The 9,853-nt window shown below is 46.9% G+C and overlaps 1 protein-coding gene and 1 long non-coding RNA gene across 2 annotated transcripts; one reads left to right on the top strand and one right to left on the bottom strand.

The window, feature by feature from the left end:
- Window positions 1-2,492: 2,492 nt before the first annotated feature.
- LOC118381911 (forkhead box protein K1-like) lies at window positions 2,493-7,722 on the bottom strand. Its single transcript, XM_052512297.1, has 2 exons — window positions 7,113-7,722; window positions 2,493-2,734 (listed from the first exon to the last, which is right to left on the bottom strand). The coding sequence occupies exons 1-2, from the start codon at window positions 7,541-7,543 to the stop codon at window positions 2,518-2,520; spliced, it is 648 nt and encodes a 215-aa protein (XP_052368257.1). The 5' UTR covers window positions 7,544-7,722; the 3' UTR covers window positions 2,493-2,517.
- Window positions 6,659-7,338, top strand: LOC127926756 (uncharacterized). The gene is made up of 2 exons (XR_008125039.1): window positions 6,659-6,829; window positions 7,105-7,338. It is a non-coding gene; the product is annotated as an uncharacterized LOC127926756 (long non-coding RNA).
- Window positions 7,723-9,853: the final 2,131 nt, after the last annotated feature.

Genomic DNA, 9,853 nt, shown 5'->3' with positions numbered 1-9,853 from the left:
CAAATAGGTGTACAATTCTAGAACTATGTAAATAGGTTTACAATTCTAGAACTATGTAAATAGGTTTACAATTCTAGAACTATGTAAATAGGTTTACAATTCTAGAACTATGTAAATAGGTGTACAATTCTAGAACTATGCAAATAGGTGTACAATTCTAGAACTATGTAAATAGGTTTACAATTCTAGAACTATGTAAATAGGTTTACAATTCTAGAACTATGTAAATAGGTTTACAATTCTAGAACTATGTAAATAGGTTTACAATTCTAGAACTATGTAAATAGTGTACAATTCTAGAACTATGCAAATAGGTTTACAATTCTAGAACTATGTAAATAGGTGTACAATTCTAGAACTATGTAAATAGGTTTACAATTCTAGAACTATGTAAATAGGTGTAAAATTCTAGAACTATGTAAATAGGTGTAAAATTCTAGAACTATGTAAATAGGTGTACAATTCTAGAACTATGTAAATAGGTTTACAATTCTAGAACTATGTAAATAGGTTTACAACTCTAGAACTATGCAAATAGGTTTACAATTCTAGAACTATGTAAATAGGTTTACAATTCTAGAACTATGTAAATAGGTTTACAATTCTAGAACTATGTAAATAGGTGTACAATTCTAGAACTATGTAAATAGGTTTACAACTATAGAACTATGTAAATAGGTGTACAATTCTAGAACTATGTAAATAGGTTTACAACTATAGAACTATGCAAATAGGTGTACAATTCTAGAACTATGTAAATAGGTTTACAATTCTAGAACTATGTAAATAGGTTTACAATTCTAGAACTATGTAAATAGGTTTACAATTCTAGAACTATGTAAATAGGTGTACAATTCTAGAACTATGTAAATAGATTTACAACTATAGAACCTCCAAACAACACAACTGTAGAACTAGAGAAATAGATAGTTGTAATTAACCTCAAAACCTTTTCTTTCACTCATGTATTTTGTAATAAATCTGTCTTTTTTCAGCACCTTACTTTTGCTACAAACGACAACCCTCCACCCCCTTCTCTCCCTACACATCCCTCCTCTTCTCCGTCTCTGTCAGTGTCAGCACGAGAACTGCCAAGTGAGAGGGGGGGTTTGGGGAGAATATAAACACACACAGTATAAACTTGTCCAACTAGATCAGTGGCTCGTATTACCATGTGAAGGTCCAATGTTTTTGTTTTGTGTGTGTGTGTGTGTGTGTATATGTGTGTGTGTGTGTGTGTGTGTGTGTACGTATATGTGTGTGTGTGTGTGTGTGTGTTAGTGTGTTAATTGTTGTGGGGGAGTGTTACAGTAGCTAAAGTAGCAAGCCTGAAAAAGGCCACAGTGTGATAGGAGCGAGGGAAGGGGTGTGTGAGGGGGGAGTGTGTGTATGGGGGAGTGTGTGTATGGGGGAGTGTGTGTGTATGGGGGAGTGTGTGTGTATGGGGGCGGGGTGTGTGTATGGGGGGAGTGTGTCTATGGGTGAGTGTGTGTGTATGGGTGAGTGTGTGTGTATGGGGGAGTGTGTGTGTGTGTGTGTGTGTGTGTGTGTGTGTGTGTGTGTGTGTGTGTGTGTGTGTGTGTGTGTGTGTGTGTGTGTGTGTGTGTGTGTGTGTGTGTGTGTGTGTGTGTGTGAGTGGGTGGGGCCTAAGGGGGAGCTCTGAAAGGAAAACCAGTGAGTGGAGAGCAGGAGAGAAAAAAAAACACAAGCTGAGGCAAAAAAACAACAACCTGGGGTTGGACCAATCAGGAGCCTGCTAGCGGCTGCCGTGCCATATATGGCTTGTGTACACATACTATGACACCGGATGGCCCACGTGGTGCAGGACAACACACACGCCACCAGGGGGAGACAGACACACAGGGAATATGCTAGAATACTTCCTCTTTCCAGGTTTTTTTTTCTGACTCAAAGTATTGGGCGAGTGTTTTCAGGCACCTATATCCAAACAGTAAAGATAATAATAATAATAATAATAATAATAATAATAATAATAATAATAATAAAAGTATATAATTTTTCAGAACGGATAAATGTTTTTATTGTAAAATTAAAATGACTTAAAATGACTAAAACCCAGATATAAAAGTACGTAGAAAAGATAAGAGCTCTATCTTGAAATAAAAGATAGAGCTCTATCTTGAAATAAAAGATAGAGCTCTATCTTGAAATAAAAGATAGAGCTCTATCTTGAAATAAAAGATAGAGCTCTATCTTGAAATAAAAGATAGAGCTCTATATTGAAATAAAAGATAGAGCTCTATATTGAAATAAGATCATGTTGTTTGAGAACTAACAGTCACCAAAACAAAAACTAGACAAATCAGAGACAATCTGAAATTCCCCGAATTATGGTGTCATGGCACGAGCCTCCACTAAAGCCAATTCAGAGATTCTGAACATGTGTGTGTGTGTGTGTGTGTGTGTGTGTGTGTGTGTGTGTGTGTGTGTGTGTGTGTGTGTGTGTGTGTGTGTGTGTGTGTGTGTGTGTGAGCAGGCATGTGTTGGTGTGTCTCCTCACCTGAGGGTCCCTGTCGGAGAGGGCAGCGGGCTGACCAGGTGTCTCAGGTCCTCGTGGTGCATTGTGGGAATGCTGATCTTGAGGGGGGAGATGTGTGGGAGGAGGGTGAGGCGGGGCGGGGGAGACCGCTGCTCCTCCTCTCTCGACTCGTCCCCAGACAACAGAGAGGAGAACTGGATTTTGATCACTGTACTGGGGAACCTGAACGCACATCTAGGAGAGGAGAGGAGGAGGAGGCGAGGGAAGAAGAGGAGAGGGAAGAGGAGGAGAGGGAAGAGGAGGAGAGGGAAGAGGAGGAGAGGAGGGAAGAGGAGGAGAGGAGGGAAGAGGAGGAGAGGAGGGAAGAGGAGGAGAGGAGGGAAGAGGAGGAGAGGGGAAGAGGAGGAGGGGAAGAGGAGGAGGGGAAGAGAGGGAAGAGGAGGAGAGGGAAGAGGAGGCGAGGGGAAGAGGAGGCGAGGGAAGAGAGGGAAGAGGAGGCGAGGGAAGAGGAGGCGAGGGGAAGAGGAGGCGAGGGAAGAGGAGGCGAGGGAAGAGGAGGCGAGGGGGAGAGGAGGAGGGAAGAGGAGGAGGGGAAGAGGAGGAGAGGGAAGAGGAGGAGGGGAAGAGGAGGAGAGGGAAGAGGAGGAGAGGGAAGAGAGGGGAAGAGGAGCGAGGGAAGAGGAGGCGAGGGAAGAGGAGGCGAGGGAAGAGGAGGAGAGGGAAGAGAGGGAAGAGGAGGAGAGGGAAGAGGAGGCGAGGGAGGAGGAGGCGAGGGAAGAGGAGGCGAGGGAAGAGGAGGCGAGGGAAGAGGAGGCGAGGGAAGAGGAGGCGAGGGAAGAGGAGGCGAGGGAAGAGGAGGCGAGGGAAGAGGAGGCGAGGGAAGAGGAGGCGAGGGAAGAGGAGGCGAGGGGGAAGAGGAGGAGAGGAGGGAGGAGGAGGAGAGGAGGGAAGAGGAGGAGAGGGAAGAGGAGGAGAGGGAAGAGGAGGAGGGGGAAGAGGAGGAAGAGGAGGAGAGGGAAGAGGAGGAGAGGGAAGAGGAGGCGAGGGAAGAGGAGGAGAGGGAAGGGAAGGGAAGATGAGATCGGGAGGAAGACGGACGGAGGTGTTTACTTCAGTATATCTTAGAGTTACAAGACATCTCTTCAGTAGAACACTTCCTACTTCCTGGTAGTGCAGGCTTTAGTTCCAACCCAGCAATAAGTTTAAAACCTCAACAGAATCGGTGGGTCCCTCCGCGGGACGGTTGAGCTAACGTAGGCTAATGTGATTAGCATGAGGTTGTAAGTAACAAGAACATCTCCCAGGACATAGACATATCTGATATTGGCAGAATGCTTAAATTATTGTTAATCTAACTGCACTGTCCAATTTACAGTAGCTATTACAGTGAACTAATACCATGCTATTGTTTGAGGAGAGCGCACAATTATGAACTTGAAAATGTATCCATAAACCAATTAGGCACATTTGGGAAGTCTTGATACGACATCGTGCTTCTACACCTGCATTGCTTGCTGTTTGGGGTTTTAGGCTGGGTTTCTGTACAGCACTTTGAGATATCAGCTGATGTACGAAGGGCTATATAAATACATTTGATTTGATTTGAACAGAAATGCAATGGTTCATTGGATCAGGCTAAAACTTTGCACGTACACTGCTGCCATCTAGTGGCCAAAATCTAAATGGCACCTAAAGTCCAAAGTTAAATAAGGAAATGTATTATATTTTACCAGATCTAATGTGGTATATTCTCCTACATTCATTTAACATTTCCACAAACTTCAGTGTTTCCTTTCAAATGGTATCATGAATATTCATATCCTTGCTTCAGGTCCTGGAGCTACAGGAGTTTTTGGGTAGTTTTTAAAAAAAATATGTTTTTTTATTAAGGAACCTTTTAACACACCTGGTTACACCTGTGGTAACAGGCCTCCAGACTAACATTTTCCCCTGGTGATACTGGTGCCACTAAGTTTTTCAGTTGGTGGCAGCAGGTTAGCATATAGACAGAGACAGACAGACTTTTACACACACACACACACACACACACACACACACACACACACACACACACACACACACACACACACACACACACAGAGTTCCATTGACAGCTGTACCTGCCTCACACTTCATTTCTTTAAACATCCACATACCTGGGTAAGAACAGGAGCTATCCCTTGTTCTCCTTTCAAAATGTGTGTGTGACCCGGGAAAAGGACGAGATACATCTCTAATTGATGAGATCCCATTGGATGATTGGAGATGACATCATAGAATTAAGAATCCTATTCCTCATTACAAAAGAAAAAAACAACAGTATTGTCATCTGTGTGATCAGCTGACGGCTTGACGCTGCGGCAACGGTGATCTTGGGCTTGTGTGCGCGGCTGCTCAGTCACGGAAACCCATTTTCACGAAGCTCTCGATCAATAGTCATTGTGCTGACGTTGCTTCCAGAGGCAGTTTGGAGTCTGTAGTGAGTGTTGCAACAGAGGACAGATGACAACAACAAAAAATGCTTCAGCGGGCCCCTTCACTACAGACCCTGGTTCGATTCCTTCCTGTGAGCTTGGGCTCGGGGTTTCACTACAGACCCTGGTTCGATTCCTTCCTGTGAGCTTGGGCTCCCGGGTGGCGCAGCAGTCTAAGGCACTGCATCTCAGCGCTAGAGTTGTCACTACAGACCCTGGTTCGATTCCTTCCTGTGAGCTTGGGCTAGAGGTGTCACTACAGACCCTGGTTCGATTCCTTCCTGTGAGCTTGGGCTCGGGGTGTCACTACAGACCCTGGTTCGATTCCTTCCTGTGAGCTTGGGCTCGGGGTGTCACTACAGACCCTGGTTCGATTCCTTCCTGTGAGCTTGGGCTCGGGGTGTCACTACAGACCCTGGTTCGATTCCTTCCTGTGAGCTTGGGCTAGAGGTGTCACTACAGACCCTGGTTCGATTCCTTCCTGTGAGCTTGGGCTAGAGGTGTCACTACAGACCCTGGTTCGATTCCTTCCTGTGAGCTTGGGCTCGGGGTGTCACACAGACCCTGGTTCGATTCCTTCCTGTGAGCTTGGGCTCAGGGTGTCACTACAGACCCTGGTTCAATTCCTTCCTGTGAGCTTGGGCTACACTACAGACCCTGGTTCGATTCCTTCCTGTGAGCTTGGGCTAGAGGTGTCACTACAGACCCTGGTTCGATTCCTTCCTGTGAGCTTGGGCTCGGGTGTCACTACAGACCCTGGTTCGATTCCTTCCTGTGAGCTTGGGCTCGGGGTGTCACTACAGACCCTGGTTCGATTCCTTCCTGTGAGCTTGGGCTAGAGGTGTCACTACAGACCCTGGTTCCCTTCCTGTGAGCTTGGGCTAGAGGTGTCACTACAGACCCTGGTTCGATTCCTTCCTGTGAGCTTGGGCTCCCGGGTGGCGCAGCAGTCTAAGGCACTGCATCTCAGCGCTAGAGGTGTCACTACAGACCCTGGTTCGATTCCTTCCTGTGAGCTTGGGCTCCCGGGTGGCGCAGCGGTCTAAGGCACTGCATCTCAGCGCTAGAGGTGTCACTACAGACCCTGGTTCGATTCCAGACTGTATCACAACCAGTTGTGTTTGGAGTCCCATAGGACGGCGCACAATCGACCCAGAGTTGTCCAGGTTAGGGTTTGGCAGTCATTGTAAATAAGAATTTGTTCTTAATCGACTTGCCTCACTTGAAAGATTAAATAAATAACATTTAAAAATGGCGTGTCCTACCACTTCGAGGCTGAGCCGTTGTTGCTCCTAGACGTTTTCACTTCACAATAACAGCACTTATAGTTGACAGCTCTAGAAAGGCAGACATTTTACAACCTGACTTGGTTGGAAAGGGTGCATCCTATGACGTTGAAAGTCACTTCACTAAGCCATTCTACTGTTAATGTTTGTCTCTGGAGATTGCATGGCAGTGTGTTCGATTATATACAGCTGTCGGCAACGGGTGCGGCTGAAATAAACAAATCCACTAATTTGAAGGGGTGTCCACATACTTTTGTCCATGTATTATTCATGTATATATTAAACCCCTTCCAATTAGTGGATTAGTGTGTTTTGTCTGTCTATCTATATATAGATATTGTTTTTGTTTTTTTTCTGGGGGGGGGTAATGTGTGTATTTTTCTGTATTTCTTGCTAGGTATTAGTGTTGGGAGCTAGAAACACACGTATATTGCTGCACCTGCAGATCTGTGTTACGCGACCAATAAACGTTGGTTTGATAGTGAATAGCCGTCATGCTGACTTGAGACTGTTTACATTCTGTGTTTACGGGGACGTAATGTCGCCACCACCGTCCGTCAAAAACCACAGTGAGTAGCACAAATTAACTCTAAAATGTTTCCGTTTAGCTACACTGCGCAGTCTCCTAAAGACCATAAGTTTTCAATGCGAATGGCTAATGCATAGAGTAGACAACTTTGACTAGTGGTCTTAACTTTCTAACTTACAGCTAAAAAATGTGAATAGTGGCAGGTGTTTGTTTATTAACAAGTAAAAAAAAAAAAAATAAATTGCTTTAACATAACTAGCATGCTAATGTTGCTAACTTTACAGTAGGCAGAGCTAAAAATGTGACTTGTGGCAGGTACTTACTCCCGGGGCAGCTGCAGGGGAGGCGCGCCTCTCCTCTGAAACACGCCGTCCACGAAGACGCCGTTCTTCCCGAGGCAGCGCAGCGAAAACCCGCACGGCTCCTCGAAGGTGATCTGCAGGTGCCGCCGAGAGATGAAGCTCGAGTGACCCATGTTTATATCCACGGAGCCGTGCGACGAGTTACGGCCTACGGTCACTGTCCGCTGCCTCATGACGAAATCAAAGTCCCGGCCTTCGAGCCTGGCCAGGGCCCGAGGAGGAGACGCGAGGCGAGGAGGCATCGCGCAGCCCCGACTCAGCACCGAAGAGCCCGAGAAGGTGAAATTGGGAGGGTATGCGGGTGAGGTCACCCCGACTCGAACAGGGCTGCACGGGGCAGATTGCAAGGCCAGTAGGGCTCGAGCTCCGGTGTCGTCCCGAAAGTCTGCCATCTTCTTTTTGAGGGAGGGGGGTGAATACAAACACACTCTCGACTCTCAGACACACAGGTCCCAGTAACGCGAAGGGTTATTGGACGGGCCGCTCACGAGCTCCGTCGCTGTGGGAAAGAGACAGAAACAACATGGATTCTGGCCGCGGCGAAAACCCGGCGTGAACGACGGAGTGTGAATCCGGAAATGGCGTTAGTTTCGAAAAAGTTGTCTCGACCCTCAATCCAATAACACCGATAAGAGAAGTGGTAAACATCACACTGTTTGCTGCTCAGTATTACACACCCCCATCCTATAACCCACGAGCCCTATTTATTTGTGGCATTGTTCAAGACCGGGATGACTATTATTATTATTGAAGATGTTAGGCATATTGTAATCTTATTTAACAATATTATCTTAAGATTCATTGTTTTTGTCTTATTTGTTTCTAAACGGGAAAAGGAGGCTTTGGACGGGAGAGGGTTATAATGCTCGTTTCCAGGAACCGGACGACACGTGCATTGGTTCCGGGCCAGAATGAGAAATGTTTTTAATTTGAGCAGATGACTTGTTTTGGTCACTGCTTTCCCCGACTGTTTGTTCGTAATATGAAGGTGAACTTTTCTCTGTGTGAAGGAGATGAACTTTGGTGACCAGAGATTCTCTCTACACTGTGTTTATAAATGCGGAAAGTACAAGAGAACTGGAAAGTGTGGAGAGTGGATCGGTAGTTTGGAATGGGGCCAGGCGAGTTTTACCACCTAACGGGGAAAAAAGATTGCAGTCAGTGCAATTTAACTGCATTTAAAGTCTTTAACAGCTGTATGTTACAAATACTGCGTACAAAATAGCACTGTTAAAAAAATTAAAATTAAAATAGAGTAATTTTACTGCATCCGAAATACCACAGTTGACTGATGTTACTGCAGTTTCAAAACTAATATTTGTTTGTTGTGGTTGTAAGGGCAGCGCTGTGTATTTACATCCACACGAGGGCGGTACTGGGATCGGAAACGAAACCTACGTAATGACCCAGTCTTAACACTACAATTAGGCTTAACTGAATAAATTATAAATATGTATTGATCAATCAAAAAAAGTGTGTGTGTGTGTGTGTGTGATTAAAAACAAAACAAAAACTCAGTTTTAAGTGAGAATGGACTGAAGATAGGAAATGAACATGCGCATCACAAATGCCTCTTCCACCCATGCTCTACCAAGGGTTTTCCCTGCACCACCAGGCCTCTTCCACCCATGCTCTACCAAGGGGTTTTCCCTGCACCACCAGGCCTCTTCCACCTGTGCTCTACCAAGGGTTTTCCCTGCACCACCAGGCCTCTTCCACCTGTGCTCTACCAAGGGTTTTCCCTGCACCACCAGGCCTCTTCCACCCATGCTCTACCAAGGGGTTTTCCCTGCACCACCAGGCCTCTTCCACCCATGCTCTACCAAGGGGTTTTCCCTGCACCACCAGGCCTCTTCCACCTGTGCTCTACCAAGGGTTTTCCCTGCACCACCAGGCCTCTTCCACCTGTGCTGTACCAAGGGGTTTCCCTGCACCACCAGGCCTCTTCCACCTGTGCTGTACCAAGGGGTTTCCCTGCACCACCAGGCCTCTTCCACCTGTGCTCTACCAAGGGTTTTCCCAGCACCACAAGGCCTCTTCCACCCATGCTCTACCAAGGCTTTTCCCAGCACCACAAGGCCTCTTCCACCCATGCTCTACCAAGGGTTTTCCCTGCACCACCAGGCCTCTTCCACCCATGCTCTACCAAGGGTTTTCCCAGCACCACAAGGCCTCTTCCACCCATGCTCTACCAAGGCTTTTCCCTGCACCACCAGGCCTCTTCCACCCGTGCTCTACCAAGGGTTTTCCCTGCACCACCAGGCCTCTTCCACCTGTGCTGTACCAAGGGTTTCCCTGCACCACCAGGCCTCTTCCACCTGTGCTGTACCAAGGGGTTTCCCTGCACCACCAGGCCTCTTCCACCTGTGCTGTACCAAGGGGTTTCCCTGCACCACCAGGCCTCTTCCACCTGTGCTGTACCAAGGGGTTTCCCTGCACCACCAGGCCTCTTCCACCTGTGCTGTACCAAGGGGTTTCCCTGCACCACCAGGCCTCTTCCACCTGTGCTCTACCAAGGGTTTTCCCAGCATCACAAATGCCTCTTCCACCCATGCTCTACCAAGGATTTTCCCAGCTCCACAAGGCCTCTTCCACCCATGCTCTACCAAGGGGTTTCCCTGCACCACCAGGCCTCTTCCACCCATGCTCTACCAAGGGTTTTCCCAGCACCACAAGGCCTCTTCCACCCATGCTCGACCAAG

This window comes from Oncorhynchus keta, unplaced genomic scaffold, assembly GCF_023373465.1.
Source record: "Oncorhynchus keta strain PuntledgeMale-10-30-2019 unplaced genomic scaffold, Oket_V2 Un_contig_8161_pilon_pilon, whole genome shotgun sequence".
Lineage (NCBI taxonomy): Eukaryota > Metazoa > Chordata > Actinopteri > Salmoniformes > Salmonidae > Oncorhynchus > Oncorhynchus keta.
This window is presented reverse-complemented; position numbering and strand designations above follow the sequence as displayed.